General features: G+C 33.4%; 1 protein-coding gene across 1 annotated transcript in view; it reads left to right on the plus strand.

Annotated features, from left to right (window-relative positions):
* LOC143239212 (uncharacterized) overlaps positions 1 to 23,127 on the plus strand; it is a 72,296-nt gene that overhangs the window by 37,790 nt on the left and 11,379 nt on the right. Inside the window, exons 2-4 of the mRNA XM_076480103.1 lie at positions 2,655 to 2,795; positions 4,520 to 4,663; positions 20,621 to 20,732. Coding sequence (XP_076336218.1) covers positions 2,655 to 2,795; positions 4,520 to 4,663; positions 20,621 to 20,732 — 397 coding nt within the window. The remainder of the gene's footprint in view (positions 1 to 2,654; positions 2,796 to 4,519; positions 4,664 to 20,620; positions 20,733 to 23,127) is intronic.

The raw sequence follows: 23,127 nt of genomic DNA on the forward strand, positions 1-23,127 counted from the left end.
GGTTTGAAAGCGTGGGATATCTACGAAATTTATTTCAAGCGCCTTTCAGAGCTTTTCGTATTATATAATAAGCAGAATTTCATCAAGGGCGGGAATACGTTGGGAAAGATGTCGAGGTTTTGGGGATGCACTAAACAGCTGCTTGGACAATACAGTTAGTTACTGCTGCTACACAACCATCTATCGATGATTTACATAAGATGACAGGATCAGTTTCAGAGAGAGCAGTGAAAAAGGGCCATTTGGTCTGGTCCAACTTCCACCGACGCACACGGGTCAGGTGGCACTGACCATGGCTAATCTATCTTAATATGAAAGGAAAATGATTACTAACCCATGGATTGATGTCAACCTCCCAAGAAAAGCAAGTGAAAAGTGAAAGGGAACAGATAGAAAGATCTATAGCATTAAATGACCGACTGGGTGAATGAAATAAGTGTAAGAGCCAGTATTGAAGACAGACAGGTTGTGATTCAGAAGCATATTCTCTTTAGAACGACCCCTCACATCAATACTAGAACCATCCCAGAGGGGATTATACCCATTAAGATCCACCAAAATTAAAAATGGGGTTGGCAGTTGCTCAATGAGGACATCAAGGTCCGATTGATTATAATTTTTTTCCATGAGTAAGATATAGAAAGCAAACAGTGATGGGTACGACCCAAGGAGAAACGGATGGCTGCAGCCTCCAAGGGCGTATGCAATGATAAGGACCGGGTGGATACATGCTGATCAACCAGCAGTGTTACTCCCTCGTGTTCTTGTCCTGTACATGACCTGTCATTTCGGTATAAGGAGTATTGTCGAATTTTGACTGTATTAGTAGGTTTTAAAAATGTTTCCTGCAAAGAAAGACATTTAAGATGACAAAAGTCAATCACATCCTTGATTTTATTCACATTTGATTGAAAACTTCAACAGTTCCATTGGATTAACGTAGCTATTTTTATTTATTTTGGAGGAGAATTTGGCAAATAGACCTTCTGCTTGCGACCTCGTTTTTTTTCTTTACTGGATGTGGGTCTGTCACCGTCTATTGATTCTGCTCTGGGTCAAGTAGGCAAGTCGGAGTGATTAAGGATGTGAACAAATGGTTTGTTTAATTTTTGGAGTGTCAAGACAGGAAGACCCCATGAAAACACTACGCCTTGAACAAGGTGAACTTGGGAAATGACTGGAAGATGTGGAAGGGACAGAGATAGAAGCAGATACAGATTTGTTAACTTCGTTGGTTTTGGAGGGTATTAGATTAATATGGAAACATCTAACAGGGTTAAAAATACAAGGCCGTACTTTACAATTCAGATATCCTGCCTTGATTGTGAAAGGAGGACGCGATGTTGTAAATGTTAATATTAGAACATTTATCGGCTCCATAATCCTTTCTTTACGAGGAAACATTCGGCGCACGGCTGTAACATCTTGGCTGGTGAAACCTGCAAGGATCTCTGACTCAGGAATGGTCTTTAAATCCCTCTCAACTATAACTCCTCTGGAAGGATTCAAAGTAGAATAAGGAGTAACCTCAATGGATATATCCCAAATGGCCTTTGATTTCAAGAGGAGTTTGGAATGTTGTGATGAAGATGTTTCTACTAAAATGTCACTTTTTTGCCAATTTAGGAGAGCCAGCAAGCCCTTCCAAACCCTTCTGAATAAAAAATGGAGACATCTGCCCTAAGGGTTTTCAGTAAAGAATGTATAATTAAAAATCGCGGGACAGATTCAAGTTGTGGGTTTGACTGTACAGAGTCATTAATGTGTAGTCGTTTGCCAGTAGTCGGATTTTTCTCTATGTTGTCATGCGTTTTATTTTCTTTTATTGGAGGTGTATCCATAATAAAAAAAAGAATATTTCGGTGCCCACTGACCCCATCCACAATGAAACCCTTCGAGGCGACGCACTTACAATGTCAAACAAGGACACTGCAGCAACACCAGGGTTTTTCGTGAGCACTTATTCAAACACCAGCTTGAGATACAATGTCCACAATACCTGTTGAGAACATCCAATACTGGTACTTGGTTGACCCTAGCCCAAATGGACCAGCCAATTGACCCTAGGGAGCCACCCTAAGGCCGCCCGTCTACAGGAATTCCAGACCAAAGTGGTATGCTAGGGTTAGACCCCTCAACCATCAGGATCCTCTCTTCCCCTTCACGAGTCGCCACGCACGGCAAACTTGTGGGTGGATGTTTAGATTTCAGAGGAGGTAAACTGAAAGAACAGAACCTTCCCTGGGAGGTCCCCTCATCACGTACAGGAGTCCACACTGATGGGATGTAGTTAAGTACCTGTGTAAAAGCATTTTATTAGCTTGTTACTTTTTAAATACAAAATTACATAATGAGTTATCTGTACCGTGTTCATTGTAAGTATCAAAACCCAATTTTTAGCGTAATAAGCCTTCAGACGTATTGCTGAGTCACCTTGTGGAGTTATATAAATGACAATGAATTTTGAATTGGTTAATTTTAAAATATATCTAACCATATAATTTGATAATACTTGAATAAAATCAAAATGTTTTGTTCATTATATTATCTTTTAATGTCGCATTTTATTTTCTACACGCTCACTAATATCTTCAGATGTTATTATTAAAGAAAATGTTAATACTGTAGTAACTGTAACGTCTTGTACTTTTTAGGGTTAGACGTCTATGTTGGTGAACCTTGTGAAAACACGTGTAGTAATAATTTACACAACATTTATTGCAACTTAACCACAAAAAGATGCGAGTGCCTAAAAGAATATCCTGTTAGAGTCAAAAGAAAGGGATGTGTCAAAGGTATTTATTAAGGATTTAGTATTTAATATATATATATATGTACTAAACAACTCATATAAAGATATGATGTAATGTTAAAACATTTTTATTGTATGATTTTAATTTCAAAGTTTATATTATATTTATATATTTTCGAATCTTTAAGCAATTTTCAAAACTTTAAGGAATATTTTCTTTTAAACATTCTGTGAATTTGTTTCAGTGTTACTTGTTCTTCACGTACTCCTAGGATATTTTATTTTTCATTCGGATATTGTTTTGGTTCAGTAAATTAGATCCGATATTCAAAATGTTAACAAACAGTTGACCTAAATTTTTCAGACTAAAATGCAACTCTTCTGGTTATACATCTTGTGATGTTTTCCAGAACTCAAGTGCCACGATGATTCCTATCTTATAGTAATAAATAAACATTCATAACACTTATAGTTATTTCTTTATTTTTTATCAAGATATTTAAGAATAATAACTGCGACATAATTTATGTATATAATTTACATTGTTAGTTTTTATTTTGAAAAAAAACCGCATTATATTTCGATTTAATATTCTTGCATTAATTCTATTCTTTCACTTAGTTTCACACAAAATAGAACGATATAGCAGTACAATTACTTTCTGTTGTCTTTTTTAACATTTTATGTAACTTGCAGTTTTACTAAATATCTGTTTGGATAAATGTCTGAAGTATTAAAATATATTAAAACTTGTAGTTTTACTAAATATCTGTTTGGATAAATGTCTAAAGTATTAAAATATATTTTCTTTTTTTACATTTCATATGAATATCATCAATGGGTTTGCAATTACACTGTAACTTTCGAACCTACATTAATATAGACACAGAAAATTTAAGAGGTGGTTTGGTTTTTTAAATTAGTTTTATGAGTTCAGGAATTTATTTGAAACATATTTTAGTCGATAACCAAAACAGTTTTACTGTTTAAACTTTTTGGACTCATACCACAGTAAAAGTGCATCAAAATCAATCATTTCAAGAATATGTAAACCACCACTCGAAACACTTTAACCACTAACTCAATAACACTCAGATGAGATCAACTCTTTCAACAACAGTTTACAAATAAGCAGTTTTTCCAGTGCAAACTCTATTCTTAGAAATCAAGAAGTACATTCTATATTACCTATTTGAAACCTAACTGGCTGGTAAATCTCATGAGGGTACAAAATTCCAATCATATAAAGGTTACATACGTCAATGACAGTGAAAGAGTTAAAACAGTTGCTTATGCCAAATATTCAATTTGTAATACGAGCTTTCGATATCCTTACTAAAGTTGTGTACAAGAATCAAAAGTGTAACACAACATTTTGAAGTTTTCTAGTAATAAACTTTTTACGACAACACTTAGGTAAGGTAAGGAAAGCAGATGCACACATACATATTAATTAACTATGGTCTTTTGAAATATTTAGATGCCGAAGCTCTTATTATTATCCCTTCAAGAAAGATATTTATTCCTTTAATTTTTGGTAAAATCTGATTACATATTACTTCAAATTTGCTTCATTAAGCTCAAGAGTGTAAAAATGTTTTACATCTAATTATAGTTTGATTTCAATACAATATTTTCAAGTTGGAAATACAGAATTGTTCATCTACAATTGTAATCAAAAATAGATACATAAATATTGTTTGTTTAATTATAAACCATAGTAAAGACTTCAAAGAGAGGGTTACAGTTGTAATATTTCTTTGTTAGGAGCCAAATTATGGGGAAAATGTGATTACACAGAGTCTTGCTCCTATTATAACGACCATGCCATGTGTAACTCACATGGAGAGTGTCGGTGTGAAGAGGGCTACAAAAGTTATTCTGACGAAACGGGAGAAATGTGCATTCCAGGTAAGAACAACATTTTATGATAACTGTTATTTTTTATCTAACATGTCAATTCATTCTAGCCAACCTGTCTGCTTGGTTGATTGTAAATAAATGTTTATTTTCGGATAGGATATTCGTCCGAAGCTACACTGCCCGGCATAGTCAGATGGCTGAGGCGCTAGACTCGTAATCTGAGGGTTACGGGTCCGAATGCCCGACACATCAAACATGCTCGCCCTTTCAGCCGTGGGGGCGTGATAAAGTTACAGTTAATCCCACTATTTGGCGGTAAGAGAGTAGCCCAATAGTTGGCGGTCGGTGGTGATGGCTAGCTGCCTTCCTTCTACACTGCTAAATTAGGGACGGCTAGCGCAGAAGGCCGTCGTGTAGCTTTGCGCAAGAGCCAAAACAAAACAAACCAAAACTACACAACTTTGTGTTTGAAGTAATTGCAAAATTACACTTGTACCTTTTACAATGAAGAACATTATTATCCATTTCAACGGTAGCTAATTTGAAAAGGTCACAAAACAAGCACAGTTATAGTTAAGTTATTTTTGCTTTGATAACAACATATTAGTCAACTGTGGGATTCTTTAGTTATTGACAGCAGGATATAAAGTGTTAAGTTCAGGCCTTATATCCTGCAAGGCTTATGTAGATATAACTGATAAAAGCGCGCATATGAATTTGCATTGAAAGTAATAATATACTTAAAACAACAAATTCTTCTAAATGAAGTAACTAATTAAAGATCTAGTTGGAATGCATTCAAATTAAATATCATGCTTGTTTTTTTACAGATCCATTCCTTTAATACAGATAATAAATATTACATTAATAACAGAATTTATGAATACTGCTTTCCGCATTCCAATCTACTATTTTAGGCGAATTTGATTTTTGTTTTCAAATTTGCTTTAAGTTATTTCTAATGTGTGACTTTAAATTATATTAAATCACGAAGCTACAATTTAGTGAGTGAAACGTTAAATAAAAACATATGGTGGTCTGAATAACCCATTTTATGACGAACCATTAACACCTAAAACATACAACTAAAATGTTCAATGATGTAACTCATTTTCGGCGTAGATACTTTTTGTAGTTGATATTTCTAAGATTAATATTAAGATATAGCAGATATACCTCAGTAGTTAGCCAATTTAAAGGAACCGCCTCAATGGTGGTGGTGGGGGGGGGGGTGGATGAGAGGTGATCAAAGAATGTTACCCAGTGGAAATATTCTTTGAGGCTGGAGAGATCATGTGGCGTCATAGTTTCTCAAAGTGTCACCATAAGGCTGATAGTTTTGAGTTAGTTATGTTGCTAAAGCTCAAATGTTTGTTGTTATGGGGTGGAGAGTTACACCGTGCACCATCATGAGATCAACTCGAGAATGTTCATCAATGTTAAACTGTGTCATGTTACATAAATATATTAATATGGTTATTAACATAATATTAGTTTATGTATTATTGTTAGTGTCAACTTTAACATTTCACACCAATATCAACATTAAACACAGTATTTGGTTATGTTATATTAATATTTTGCATTTTATAGAATGATTCGTTTATATACATACTTCGTGGTTTATGTACACGTTAGTTTACCTTACAATATATTCTTGAAAGGGATTGTTTCGTATTACTCTAAAGACTTCAATCTCCAGATGGTTATCGTATTCATACACTAGTTTAATTTACAGTTTCCCTAGGCCTGGAAATAACTGTTTTTCGTGTTAACTTGAAGCATTAATTTTCTCAGGTATTCTTTTGTCCAAATGAAAAATACGTATTAAGATTGTATTGAACCTATTGTATTTTATATAGTCTTGTTTTTATTCTTGCATATGATTCTATCCTTTAGGTATTAAACTATTTAAGAAACCATTTTGCTCCAACTAAATCAAGTAACACTAAAACTCTAAGAGCTTCTTAACATTAAGATAATAATTTCCAGCAGCTATGATGATCTCATCACTTGTATTTGTAAATGTCCTCTAAAGGTCTTAAAGGACAACATTCCCATGGTAAACATCGAAAAATAAACGTTTTCGATACAAGTCATTATTGAAAGAGCTGACAGCATGGAAAACTTGTGTAAGCAAGAAAGAAACGATGGTTTCTGCTATTAGTTGTGGCCATTGTACTTGCATGACTTGGTGGTTTGACAGAAAGTAGTATTGGAAAATATCCTAAAATTAAAACATACGGAACACACAAACGAGAGTACCTGAAGAACAGGTACACTTGCTTTATCAACCCAAAAGCTATGAAAGAGCAACGTTTAAAATATTAAGCTCAATAGATCATAAGATATATTCTGTCATATAAAATGGCAGTTACCCATAGATCATAAAACAAGGATCAGTCAGTTGCAACAACATCATCAGACCTTTTACATAGAAGCGATGGAATCTGCTAGAAATAAGAAATGGATTCGATGATACTTTTAAATTATACATAATCAACAAAAATATTAAACGAAAGCTGAAATTCTGCTGAATAAAATCAGCTCCAGTGATAGTTCATTATGGAATAATTGAGGACAATTAATGATTAGTGGAAGATCTGTTCAGGACAATAGTATAATCGACATGATAAACGATACACTACATAAGCAAAGACAACTTAGTCCTAGTCGGTGAAACGAATTTACGTATCATTTATCAGTTATGAATATTACGCAAAAGTTTGTGGGAAACATTGAGAGATGGTAGTGTATGAAGCATAGAATCAAGCAACAACTAAAAAAACAAGAACCAAAGGTGAAAAATAAGGCAATTTTTAATAAAGTATATTTTTGTTATCTGTTCATTTGTGTCTTGGATGACATCATGAATTATTGTTAACCATTTAGAATTAATAATATTTTGAGTCAAGCTAGAATTAATTTCGCTTTTTATAACAAACCAACGAATACTGCCATTAGAGACAGAATTCATGGTAAAGCGAATGAAAGGTTTATAGAGTAAACAATGTCCGATATGGATCAAGCACTACAATCTGTTTATTATAATTATACTCACTCTGTCAGTTATGGCGAAATACAGCCTTATTTAGATCTGTAAAGCATTAGGTAAGACTGGTCAAGCCTGCAGAATATATAATTACTACATAAGCTTGTAAGATATTAATTTCCAAGAAACGTATGATCATTTAAAGGTTTCATGAATAATAGCAGGCTAAGTTGGTGGATGGTTTTAATTTAAATCAATATAACCAATAAAAGTATTTACTCATGTGTATCGACGTGTTTTAAACATATGCATGGGTTGTTCCACCAAAGAATAAAACAGGTGCAACATTCATTAAAACTTTCAAACAAATTTTCAATAGCGTCAAATATCCTACAAACTTCAGACTGATGCTGGAAAAGAAATTATTAATTGTCTGTTTCAATTTAATCAGAAAGAATAGGACAATCACTTTTTACTACACCTGGTAAAACAAAAGCATCTGTAGCAGAACAATGTAATCGTACTGCTAAAATCAGAATGTGGCGCTATTTAACATATTATAGAACTTCTAAGTATATCCATGTACCGAAAAATCTGGTTACTACCTGTAATCAATTGTATCATTATAGTAGCCCCCCAGTGGCTCAGCGGTGTGTCTGCGGACTTACAACGCTAAAAACCGGGTTTCGATACTCGTGGTGGGCAGAGCACAGATTGCCCATTGTGTAGCTTTGTGCTTAATTGAAAAACACAACAAACAACATCATCACAGTAATAAAATGATGCCAACAGACGCCAATTATTCTAATCAGTCAATGGTGTGGAAGACTCTTTAAACATCTCCATCAAAGTGAACTTGCAGTTGAAAGTAGGCGATCAAGTACATATTAATAAAATGAAACATCAATTTTAGAGAGGCTAGACGCATGGATGGAGAAACGAAATTGTTAGGTCACAAAAGATATTGGAGAGAGTTTCCTCTGTGTACAAACTGTAAGAGTATATTGAAAAATATTGTGTGAACAGTTTACGAATCTGAACTAGAACGAGGTAAAGACGTCCATAAACGAAATACAAGTCGTGAAAGAAGTGCTACGAGAAGAAGTAAGGGGAAAAACAAACAATATTTTATGAAATGGAAAGGATGACGAATTAATAGTTCAATTCTCCAAACAGATTTGAATCGCTTGCTATCATAAAATGATAGTTCAATTCTCCAAACAGATCTGAATCGCTTGCTATCATAAAATGATAGTTCAATTCTCCAAACAGATCTGAATCGCTTGCTATCATAAAATGATAGTTCAATTCTCCAAACAGATCTGAATCGCTTGCTATCATAAAATGATAGTTCAATTCTCCAAACAGATCTGAATCGCTTGCTATCATAGAATGATAGTTCAATTCTCCAAACAGATCTGAATCGCTTGCTATCATAGAATGATAGTTCAATTCTCCAAACAGATCTGAATCGCTTGCTATCATAGAATGATAGTTCAATTCTCCAAACAGATCTGAATCGCTTGCTATCATAGAATGATAGTTCAATTCTCCAAACAGATCTGAATCGCTTGCTATCATAGAATGATAGTTCAATTCTCCAAACAGATCTGAATCGCTTGCTATCATAGAATGATAGTTCAATTCTCCAAACAGATCTGAATCGCTTGCTATCATAGAATGATAGTTCAATTCTCCAAACAGATCTGAATCGCTTGCTATCATAGAATGATAGTTCAATTCTCCAAACAGATCTGAATCGCTTGCTATCATAGAATGATAGTTCAATTCTCCAAACAGATCTGAATCGCTTGCTATCATAGAATGTTAAATATAACTTTGATACTTGTTATTTGTCCTAGATCAACTGTGTATATACATATGTTTAATAGTTCCAGCAATACTCTAAAGAATTATATCACTCAACTAGTAACATCTATCAGTCTTATATGTTCATGGTATTTTAATAGTTGGTACAAGATTGATTTCTTGTTTTGTAGGCCCTTAACATCCAATTGCAATCAATTATATTAGACCAGGTCATTACTATGGACCTGAAGACTTAATTAGTCTTCGACCAAGGCGAACAGTCACTTCTTAAACTCGACAAAAAAGCCTCTAGAATACTTGGTCGAGAATTATCAGTACTATATTTGAATTTAATAATCATATTATTATAATAGAATCCACTATAGCTTCATACATAGTTAACATGCACAGTGAATTATATTCACTCTGTGTGTACACAGACATTGTGTAACCTAGTATTGTTGATCATGCGAATGTATCACTGATACAAATAATTCGTGTTAAAGGTCAATATGGAGACATGATCACCGAAACATTTATAAAGCTGCTTTATAGACCTATTTCTGAACAAAGTTCTCAATCTGTTAAAATCGATATAAAGGACAACATGGGTCGAATTGTTCAATTTGAACTAGTGAGAATCATCATAATACTTCATTTTTGTCGTCGAAAGTGTCTATGACGTATAAAAGTGTCCTACTATCTTGATTCAATCGTCTATGATACATATTACGACTATAAGGTGGGATAAGGTCACTTAATTATGATGAAAACCAATAGCAACGGTTCACATACTGTGTAATCAACTTCTTTCACTTATTCTTTTTTTTAGTCAAGGATCCTTAGTCGTATAAAAACAAGCTGTTCAATGCGGCATAAATTTATCACCATCTATCAAATAAAGAAAGTATTTTGTCGAGGTGTAAAACAATGTAAGGAGTTCAGGACTTGATTGAAAATTCCAAACAACTTATGAAATAAAGTATTCCAGCTACTAAAAAAGAAAAAAAAAGAAAAAAAGGCCTTGTGTCCAGAATTGCACGAACAAAGAGATGAAAGACATCAACCCCAAACTTTTGTAAAAGTAGTCATAACCTTTCTTTCATGTGAAGAGTCATACCAACAGATAAAGTTTGATCTAGACTCGTTTTTCTTTTTTTTCATAGAGACCGCGATTCAGTGGTTGACAAATAATTAATCGAATTTTCTATGTCAGTTTTTCACATAGATCTGGTACAACCATATCTTCATGTAAAAGCAAAAAACTGTTAAATCAGATGGTAAGGGAAAAGATATTTCCACTCCTGCAAATCTGTTTCTTCGTCTTCTGTTTTCTCAAATAAATGTACATATAAACGACAAACTCTTCTTTTTGTCACAGAATCTTTAGGTATATAAGGCTTACAAATAAACTCTATACTGAATGTTAACAGAGAAGTAATTTTACTTCGTCTATGTGGGCAAAGGATGTAACGGATAGTTTAGACTGTCTTGAATTTAATGACGAAATCAAGTGTTAAAGCACAGACACTCATGATATTGAAACAGTCAACGTGATCGTTTCTCTACCTTGGTACATCGTTTTGCAGAATAATATTTTGCGCAATGGAGTATACTCAAAATCACATCTTGTAAGTAAATATGCATTTTGTGTAATATCCAATGATGATGGAGTATCCAAGGTTATTTTTCTGCACGTTCCTTTTTATTTTAGAAAGGTCAAAAACAGCCCAACTGCTATTCTAGCGCACGCTAAAGCATACAAAAAGGAGCAAATAAATATCATATGAAGTATATGGTGTGCAGGGCATTTTCGGTTCCACAGGAAAACTTATACGTATATCAATAATTCATTTGTGGATTAATCACTCATACAATTTCTTTTATAGGAGGACGTATGGATAATGACGATGTATTTCATGATTTTGGAAGAAAAATTCGTACAATTTTAAATATTACAGTATCACTCTTATGACAGTCAACGTGGATGGTAAACAGACTTCTACTCGGACCTTGCAACCTGATTTTGATGCTGATCTGTTTACACGAAGTCATGAAATATTTAATTGAAAAGATTAACCGTTTCAATATAAAGAAACTGCTCTCTTTATCAGTCATTCTGTTTAAGTCTCCCCTTTCCATGTGATGCTTTACTTGATGGAATGTAGTTTTCCATTTCTGAAGTCCTTCAACTGACTAATATCAATACTAAAATTATTCTTGTAAACTGCTGGTAATTTCTAATCCGATAGGCAAGAGATGAGTCTGTTGGTGCTTCACGTCGTATAAAAGTCGACGAACCTAGCTGTTGTTACTTCTATTTTACTGATTCAACTCCACCTTTGGATTTGGTCTGTTTTTTGCCATTTCTTGATTGTCAGCAATACTTCTTCCAGCAAAAGCAGTTTAAAATATAACACACACACACATATATATATAATAATTAGGAAAATTCAACACTACTATTTATGAATATAGGAATAATAAAATAAAACCAACTATAGAATAAGATATCACAAATGCAGAAAAAAAACATGAATTTATAAGCAAACAAAACTATAACTCACATTTACAGGACGATTTTCCATTCTTCATCCCTTGTGATGGGACAGCAGCAGGGTTTGGAAAGTGAGAAAGAATATTTATAATTGTAACAAAAAGTGTCACATAGTGTTTGTTTGTAGCCTTAGTAAATGGTATATCCCGAAATAATAGAGATCATCGTATAAATGGACGTGTCCCTTTTGCGACTGAAAACCTGCATTCACAGTCATAATAAAGATCAATATAACATAATAACATTGGTATCCGGTGGCGTTCTATACGACATAACACTACATTTCTCTTCAGATATATGCCATCCGCTAGTACAGCGAATAAGTCTACGGATTTACAACGCTAAAATCAGGGGCTCGATTCCCCTTGGTGGGCTCAGCAGTTAGTCCGACGTGGCTTTGCTATCAGAAAACACACACACACTTACACACGCTGTTCATATGTAATCAAGCCCTCTGGTAGTTTTTCGTGAATCACATAATAAAGTATGTTTCTGTACATCATAAATGATTTCATCAACTAGTGACACAGTTTGGCACTATTTGACTTTAGTAAGATAATTTGAAACAAATTGTTTGTTGCCAGTGTTTGTTCTGTCCTCTTGCATCACTATAATGACTATGACGTCAAGTAACTTCCATGGTCTCAAAGAATACCCCCTGGCAGCAGCCTTTCGTTTCTAGTTGCCAAATTCCCTGCAGTGAAACAATTTTTTTTTTTGGGAGGGGTGATAAAAGGGCCAGCTCACTACTTATATCAACTACTATTTTAGTGGTCTATTTGGAATTTCAAAATTATTTCAAATTTCTTAATATTTTTAAAACGTACCCTTAAAATAATAAAATACTGTTCTCGAAATTCTAGTTCTTAAGAATAGAAAATATAATTTCCTTATAGTTCATAATATTGGTATCAACAACAAATGCGCAAGAACTATAAATTAGTGCAACGAAAAATGATTTGAAAGAACAATAAATTATTAAGCTATAGAAAAACAACACTATAACACATCCTGTAAAAGAGTTAACTTAAATAAGTAATTAACTCAGTTCAAAAGGTTAATTCCGTGTGAGTAGAAATGATACACAATATTTAACACAACGCCTTTTATAAACAAATGGGCACAATCACATTTGTATTAAATGTTTGAAGATCGTGTTAGAATGATCCATGTGTGAATAATGATTATCAAAATATGGAAAAAAAACTCATAAAATATAGGTAAAATATAATACTTTTCCTGTTTCGTTTAATAAGTGCTCTTTTGTGTAATTAAAGACATCATAAGAAACATTTTATAATGCGTTGAATATTTGTTTGTTTCTTACTGGACACAGAGATACGCAATGGGATACCTATGCTGTGCCTACTACGGTTATCAAAACCCGATTTTTAGCATCATAAGCTTTCAGACTTAACTCTGAGCCATTAGGTAGGAGCGTATAACGAATTTATAAAGCAAAAAATAAATGGCTCGAAATTTCTTGAATTTTTGATTTAATGGGTTAAACAAGAAAAATGAATGAAAAATGGAGATAAACTAAACTAATTAATTAATTTTATAATAGTATAGAAACAAAGTGGTATGTCATTAGAGACAAGTGTAAACAATCATTAATTCTCAAAGACATGTCGTTAAACATACACAAAGGAAAAGTAAGAGGAATAATAATAATAAGATAAATAATATCCCGTAAAGATAGTTTGAAGTTTTTCTTTCTAAAACACAGGCTGGAGAAAATTTAATATACGAGACTGGGTAAAATGGTGTTAGTATATTTAAGGAATTATATCAGTTGATAAACTTAAATAAAAATCGAGTGAAATTAACACCATAAGATGTAAGCGTTTTAGGTTATTTGGTTCATAAGTATTCTGGAATTAGTGATTAATCAACTTAGTGAATTATCAGATGATTTCTGATGGCTTTAAGAAGAAAAAAAGAGTAAATTCCTATAAAATCATAATTATAATTTATCATCATTTATTTATGATAAATGCAAGCTTCCTGTATAGATCATGATTAAAAATCAACACATTAATGAGCATAGCTGATTTAATACAGTGTTATGTTTTATTATTTTTTCCTTAAGTAAAAGTGTTATACACTTACTAAAATGCCTAAATTAAACATAATAAAAATGATAGTTAGTTGAACATGCGATGAGCTATGTCTAATACAGCTAGTCTGATTTTAAATATTCCCTACACACATAGTCAATTTACAGGGCGTATTAATAAATAAACAAAGTTAAATCCTTAACTTTACCCTAAGTAATACAACTAACAACAAGACGATACAGGAAAGTAAGTCACTGTAATAATAAGACTTAAACAAAGGGTAACAGCAATGTTAGATATAAAAATTAAAATATCGAACAAAAAAATTACCAAAGCAGTGATTCGTCCTGCTCCAGCATAATGAATAAATAAATCGTGCTCCATTCTTTGCTGCTGTGCGTGCGTTATATGAATGACAGTTAAATCTCACTATTCGATAAGAGAAGTCCAGGTGTTGGCGGTGAGTAGTGCCGACTTGCTGTTTCCTTCTAGTTTGTCACTTCAAAACTAGTGCAGATAGCTCTCGAGTAGTTTAGTGTGAAGCCCAACAAACAACAGAAACAAGTGTTACTAATAAGGTTATGCATTATCTATAGTAGTGTGTATATACTATATAAGAAGCTGTTATACAAAGCATATTAACATGTTAAATTTACGGTGGACATCATAATAAAGCTTTTACATTTTACCTTAAAAATTAGTGAAGCAATAGAAGTGTAGACATGATAGTTTTAGAAAGGTTGCAATGTTTTAAAAAATATATTAATCTCACATTCCGTAACAAAGAGCGTTATTAACATTTCCGAAAACTTAATAAATCGGGTGTTTGATACCATGTAGAAGAAACTTTGTTTATTAACAATGGTATAAGCTGTCCACGAATTCTTGAAACTTTCAACAAAATCTATTGCAAGGAGTAAACATTGTAGCATAACTTCTTCGGAATATTTAGGTTCAGAATGAAAAAAAAAATGCTATAACTTCAGTAATGCACGCATTTAGCAATTTCAAGAATAATTCAAGATAACTGAGTAAAAAAATACTGTTAACATATTTACAATCGCAACTAATATGGACAGTTTTATTATGGTTTTTCTTACTAATATGTCTAATTAATTAAAATGTGATTTGAATTATTGTAAAGCATTGGAAATAACGTATTGGTAGTTATTAATGTGACTGGTTGTTATTTAACCTATAAGACAGATATTCTACGCGACAAACTTGTAGAACTCAAAGTTTTCTCTATTGAAATAAATAGGTTGATAGGGAATTTTATGTTTCGGAAACATAAACTTATGGAAACCCTGAATTAGCATAATATATCATACATCCAGGTTATGAATAACGTATCAAATAACCGCTTTACTACCACTGTAAGCTAATTTACAAATTCATTAATATCCTAAAAGTTTTACAAGAAATCCATAATTATGTAGTACTTGGCCAGGACTTTGTAGATAAATATTACAACCTTAAACTCAAACACAAATAGATACAAGCACTGTTGTTAATATTTATTCACAACATAATAATAATAATAATAAAGAATTTAGACAAGAAAAAAAAAACAGAAGAATAAACACACCTTATTTATAAGATTAAATAAAATAAAAGTATTAGACACTTCTTAAAAGTAAAATTAAAATCACAAATAAAGATCAAAAGAATATTTGCAATAATGTATTTTAACAATCAAATGGAGGTCCTGCATGGCCAGATGGTTAGGGCCCTTGACTTGTAACCTGAGGGTCTGGGGTTCGAATTCCCGTCACATCAAATATGCCCGTACTTTCAGCCGTAGAAGTATTATAATATAACGGTCAATCCCACAATTTGTTTGTAAAAGAGTAGCCCAAGAGTTGGCGGTGGGTGGGGATGACTAGCTGCCTTGCTTCTTGTCTTACACTGTTAAATTAGGGACGGCTAGCACAGATAGCCGTCGAGTAGCTTTGTGCAAAATTCGAAAACAAAACAAAACAAAAACTTACACTGTCAAACTAAGGACGGGCTAGCTCATGTAGTTTTCCCACAGAATTCAAAACAAACAAAAAATGGATATTCATATACTTTTCCAATTTCTATATTACCATAATTTTTCAGGTAATCATCATATCTGAATTATTCTTTATTGCTAATGCCAACAATGACAAAGTTTAGGCGACAGATCTGGAGTCTTTGCTGTTGAGTCCACGGGATTCCTGGAAAAAGTGTTCAATAACGGGTTTTATTTTGCTTTTCTATGAATAATATATGTGGGCAAGTTCTGTAACTTCAAGGACCAACGTATATGTCAACCGAATAATCTTGAAGTTGTCTGTCAACATTTCAGTACAGCAATGTTGACGATAGCTGTTAATTCTTTGTCATAAAGATAAGTCTCAAATTTTTCTCAGGCCCACTTTACTGATAAACATCCCAATTTCGCAGCTTTGTAATCCCTCTGTTGAATTTGTATTCGACTGACATATGTATCTCAAGACGGCAGGTATGGGTATCAGAACTTTCATTAAAATAAAGTACAGAACAACCTTTCGATCTTCTTACGTCATTTTCAAGTTAACAAAGAGAGTTTTCAAATTTTTAGGTAATCATTGTATCTGAATTGTTTAGTAGTCAATTGTTCTTTATTGCTAATGTCAACAATGACAGTGTTTTGGCGACAGATCTGGAGACTCTTTAGTTGCAAACTCTCTTTGTAAACCTGAAGATGACCTTAGAATGTCGAAACGTTGTTCTGTACTTTATTTTAATAGAAGTTTTAATACTTATACCAGCCGTCTTGAGATACATTTTTACTTCAAGTGGTTTCTCGTCACGACTGACACATGTATAACACGCTTCTGACACAGAACTGCTTCCTGTTCAAAATTTAAAGGATCTATATGCAGAAAGTAGTATTCGCCTTTCATTGGGAATTGGGAAACTGTGGCCATTATTGTCTACTGTATCTTTTGGAAATGAATTTTGACACTAGAATGTCATATTCCACTTGACATGTTTTATCTTTATTTGGTATAAGGGTTCAGCAGTTGTAGCAAATCTAGGAAGAAATGTATTATATCATTCACATACACTTAATTCCTTGCAATTTGTTGGATTAGAAACGTCTTTTACAGCTGAAAACTTTCTCACCGTATTTATGTCACATTTACTAATTATCACAGTGAAGTTTAGAATTATGTAGCTTATAAAGAAATAATTCAAGGTTCTTGAGATGTCGTTCAAATGTTGACGAGAGCACAATAACCCCAGCAATATATGATTTAAAACACTATCTTACCGCTTTAAAAAACTGATGTAGATTTAAACTCAAATTCATTGCCCTAAATTGATAAACTCTATTTTCAATTACAAAGGCACTTTTTGGCCTATCCTCGATATTTATAACTCTTATTTCCCAGTATCCACTTGGTAAGTCTATAGCTCTGATGTATGTTTCTCCTAATAAGGCATTCAGATGATCATCTACAAGAGGCAACATATTAATCAGTATCCGGAACCTGGTGCAACTTCCTGTAGCCGCCACAGAACCGGAAGTTATTAGCATTTTTCTTAACACTTAAAGCTAGAGTAGCTCGGGAAGAAGTTGGACGGGGAGGGGCTCAAACAACTCATCACGAAGCATTTCATTTACGTGTTCATGAAGCAATTTCAACTTAGAGAGTGAATAGCGCTGTAGTCTACTGAATATTGGCGTTTTCGACAAAGGTTTCAGTACTATGTTTTATCACTAAATATCTCGGCATGCTTCACTAATTTCACTTTTAGATTTTGTCCTTCGGTGGGACAGCGATAACTTTACGTATTGGAACGCTAAAATTTGGGTTTAATTTCCCGGGGTAGACCCTATAAATAGCCCATTATGACGTTACTTTTAAAACAACTAACTAAATTTTAGCTTTTCATTTCCATTTAGATGCAAGCATTGTGCGTCATTGATCAACGTTTCTTTGGTGTTACTTTACAGAATGGCCAGTTAATAATTTATTTCTGTTGAATAAAATTTTAGCCAATGAGATGGGATATTGCAAGCCTTTAAAAGTCAATTGATTCGTAATACTATTTGCTTCTAATGGCTTGGTCATGAATTATCCTAAATCTTGACAATTAGCCATTCCGTCAGCAAGACGTTTCTTTATTGCATGTTAATAAATGAACATTTTGGTTGTTTGTCTTAATTTGTAATTATATATTTATCTGTAATATATTAATTAGACCCATTAACTATTAGGCCCATTATTACCTAATCATTAACTCTAAATGATTTGGCATTAAGTTTTAGTTGTGTTATATAATTAAGGGACAATTTTACTTCAGAGGAAATCAAACAGGAACGATACCGATGCCTTGTTAGATGACAGTAGAGAATTAGAAAGAGTATCTTCAGTTTGGAGACTTTTTAAGACCCTAAAGGAGGTTTTAAAAGATGACATGAACATAAATGAAGAATTGATGCTCGTTGATAATATCCTTGAAGAAGATATCATACAGACTGTATGGTTTCATCAACACTACACAAAACACAAATAAAGGCGCTTAGTTAACCTCGGATATTCATTGATAGTCAATTGATCATTGGGGAGTTACTCAATTACAGAAACTAAACCCAAAATAATGTGTTGCATCAACCTTAGTTTTATATCCAAACCAGATTACACGTAAAAGATGAAATGGTCTTCTTCTTTTTGATATTTATCCACATAGTGATTTCACAAACGGAAAAGAAAGGCATCTGAAACATCAAATTGCTTACATTTGTAAATTCATAGTTCTTTGCAAAACAAAGGCCCAAACGAACACCCTCACTGAAAATGTATGTAAAAATTCCACCTTACGCTTACTATCTGAAATAAAATTGACTACAAAAAATACAATTTGTTTATTGTTTGTTTGTTTTGGAATTTCGCACAAAGCTACTTGAGGGCTATCTGTGCTAGCCGTCCCTAATTTAGCAGTGTAAGACTAGAGGGAAGGCAGCTAGTCATCACCACCCACCGCCAACTCTTGGGCTACTCTTTTACCAACGAATAGTGGGATTGACCGTCACATTATACGCCCCCAGGCCCAATTTGTTTATAAGAGCTCAAAGTCAAATTAATGCTAGTTTAACCACTTATTGAATTTTTATAAACTGAAAACATTATTTGCACGTTGAAATTGAATTATTTTACTAATATAAAAGCCCCTATTGGCACAGCGGAATATCTCAGGATTAAAAACGCTAAAAACCGGGTTTTGATACCCGTGATGGACAGAGCACAGGTAGTCCATTGTGTAGCTTTGCGCTTTATTCAAAACAACAACTAATATAAAAGTACTTCAGAGTATTATTTTTGCCAAATGTCAATATTTTACATTTAAAAGTCATGTAATTATGCAAACACTGATTTAACATCTGACTATTTAAATCATTTTTCTAGTAAAATGTAAGAAAAATGAATGGAAATTTTATAGGTTCTCTATATTTCTGTTTATTGTAAAGTCATTGTTTTTGAGGTATGTTACTGATTCTTGTGTTCTGTTTCAGAATTATTTACAGTGATCGACATAACGTTATGGGTTTTCTAGAACCTTGTAATTTTCATTCTAAGTAAAGTGAACTGATGTGAATATAATTATTACTTATTTACCACAATGTACGAAATAATAGAATGTGTTTGTGTGTGCACGTTTTTATTTATAAGAAAATAAAATAAAAGTTTTATTTGGTAGAGTTGTTACTTTTGAGGCGTCGATAAGGAAACATTCGTATCTATCTGATTCATTATGCTAAGATACAATCCTGAAACATATTTTTACCTAACACAAACGCAACAATAATTCCCGCGACTCTTAAGTTTTGTGCGAACAAAAATCCCGAACGATTGACAGTAGAAATTTCAAGATTACACAAGCTCAGCAACATCCACCTGTACTTTTCACTTTATAATCATGTTTCTGTGTCACAGGTAAACATAAAAACACGATACAATACTATCAAAACAAAATTCGTGTTCTGAGACAATTCCTCCTTTGTTATACATTTTATTATTCACATTCGCTCTTACAAAAGTGTTTTTAAGTCTGACTAATCGTTATTCTACCACTTGTAGATATAAGTAGTTTTAATAGGTGCTCAAGAAATACATTATCCTTTACAAAAAGGGTCTAAGTTATTGTTACTCTCAACAGTTTGGGTTCCCTATTCGATTAAAATTATGACATAATAACGACCCTATCATGGATTGTTTGGCCCTCAGGAGCCTCACAGCTTTATAGGGAGATGTATAGTGTAAAAAACTAAAGTTTCTTTTTGTTCTCTTTAAATAATGAAGCTGTTTTATTAATGTTTGTGAAATGAAAGTATTGTTTTCGTTTGCAATGAAATTCGTACTTTGCTCAGAATGTAATTAATTTTCTGTTCTTAAATATATAAAGACACATTTAGATATTTAAGTTTAATTGAGCCATAAGTTTCAAACTTTGTCACTTTCTTTACTCCTAACAAAATTTTAATTTTAAAGCCATCACAATCGCTCACCTATATTTTCTGTTATCAATTTTAAAATTACATATGTATCATCTTATCGACTTTGCGTTTGTAGGAAAGGGAGATGGAATTCTCGAAAATCCTGACCTAATGACCGGGATAATGGTCGTTGCTGGGGTCATGATTGGAACTGCCCTTTTCTGTCTAGTGCTCAGGTTGTTCAGCAGGTAAGATAAACTGTGATATTTATTTCATAGTAACCGTTAAAATATATATATATTTCTTGTCGTGTATGAGTGCTTGTATTAATCCAGTTTTTTTCTTCTGATCTCAAGAGTAACTAATGTATCTTAATATATAAAAGTGTTTCAGGACTCATGAACTATTTTACTTTTAAACTATTTCTATTTATTCTGAAATTAATACAGGAGGATTCAAAACACGCAAAAGTGTCGAGGTATTTCAGTCTAAGAAGATATCCATCTTTTTATTCATTAAAAAACTCGTACTGATAACTAATATCTTCTTTCTATTTATACACATATACACACAATACTTGTGTCGTTAAAATTTTGCTACTTACAATGCCACTCGTCTCTTCCAGGTGTAGGTTTTCCCTCCTAGGAAAATATACACATCTTGAATAAAAAAATATTCGAATCAACTGTCTACTATTATTTCATGTATTCCCAGAAATAATGAAGGATCAATGCTTGAAGTTCAGCATACGCTTCAAGGCTTTAATATATATATATATCGAAGCATTTATAGCTTTCTATTTACCACTATTTCCTTATGTTTGTAGTGTAATAACTATTCATCACATATAAGCACAAGCCTTTATGGGGCAGAACTACTGTATAATTTGTAAACCTTTTATGTAACTTTTATCAAATGAATATTTTAACGCAAGTAGAGGTCGTTTCTTCTATTTTACTTGATGTTAAAAATTGTGTAGATTTATAGGGAATATGAGTTATATTCAGCGTAATGTCGATAAATCTAAGCCGTTTTCCGATTGTTCATGAAATTATATGATTTCTAGGAAAATATTAACAAATCGTAAATCTCTCTATATTCTTAAGAATGATTCTTTTTTGTTATAAGTTTCATACTCAAGATACTTCTTATACTTCACAAACCACCAACCGTTAAATATCTACCAGTCAAGTAGTTTTTACATTGTCCTGACTCATTATAGGCACAACAATATCGACTAACACTGTGCAGTTCGTTTTTCAGATATACTTAAATAGTTCCTAAATCAGTGGTGCACAAAGTCCGGCTCGCGACGAGTCGCTGAGTGGCCCTGGATGTCCCACGAGAAAGTCAAACATAGAGAGTTCGCTCCTGAGCGAAGATTAAGCTTCTTTAGAAGAATATACATTAGATTAGATACTGGATGGATCCATATTTGTGTCGAGCAATAAAGAAAATTTAATAAGCAAATCTCGTTAATGCATAGGCATTTAATCATTGGCGCAATGATGTAATATTTCCGTAATTACGAAATCTCACATTTTCCAATTGTTCTTCGAGATTAATTACGAGCCCTATTTTGATATTATTTCGTAACAAAAAATGGCAGCTAATCGTAAAAGAAAAGTTGACGACGAAAACATGATGATTGGACTGCGCAATACTGTTTTGTTCAACAACAGAAGAACGTGATTTGTCTGCTGTGTCATTCGATAGTAGCAGTGGTGAAGGTATCCAATATAAAGCGTCATTATGAGTCGAAGCATAAAGATTTCCACAACGTTGTTGGTGATGAAATAACAGCTCGAATTGAATATCTGCGGCGGTCGCTGAATCACCAGCAGAACGTTTTCTCAAAGCAGTCAGCAAATTCAGGTGCAGCATGTGAGGTCAGTTGTGATATTTCGTTGATGATAGCGAAATCTGGCTGACCGTTCACTGATGGTAATTTTGTTAAGCAATGTATGATTACTGCATTTGAAAAGTTGTGTCCGGAAGCAGGTCGTAAGCTACGGACGGTGGCTTTGAATCGTATGACAGTTCAACGAAGAATTTAACACCTCTCAGCTTACAAATAAAGCAGCCAACTTTGTCTACTTTTCTTTGGCAGCAGACGAGTCGACTGACATCAGTTCAACAGCACAGCTACCAGTTTTTGTTCGTGGTGTGTGTCATCGTTTGTTATCATATGGGAACTAATCGGCATGGGTTCCATGAAGGGTCAGACAACTGGGTCTGCTCTATTCGAGGAGACACTACGACTGTGCAGTAGTGTTTCATTGGATTTCACGAAATTGGTAAGTGTGACAACTGATGGAGCACCAGCCTTGACTGGAGAAAGTAGTGGGCTGGTAGTACTGTTGATGAAGCATCGAGGAAAGCAGAACAGACAGTTGGTGAACTTGCACTGTATTATTCACCAACACATCCTGTGCAGTAAAGAACTTGTTTTTCAGGCACTGATGGCATTAGTGACGAAAACCATTAATTTCATCAAATCATGAGGGCTCAATCACGGTCAGTTTCGAAGTCTTCTTGAAGAAATTGATTCAGACTATGGTGACCTTGTGTATCACTGTGAAGTACGCTGGCTGAGTTGAGGGAAGATGCTCAGAAGATTCTGGGAGTTGATTGATGAGGTGA

Source organism: Tachypleus tridentatus, chromosome 13 (assembly GCF_004210375.1).
Source record: "Tachypleus tridentatus isolate NWPU-2018 chromosome 13, ASM421037v1, whole genome shotgun sequence".
Classification (NCBI taxonomy): Eukaryota; Metazoa; Arthropoda; class Merostomata; order Xiphosura; family Limulidae; genus Tachypleus; species Tachypleus tridentatus.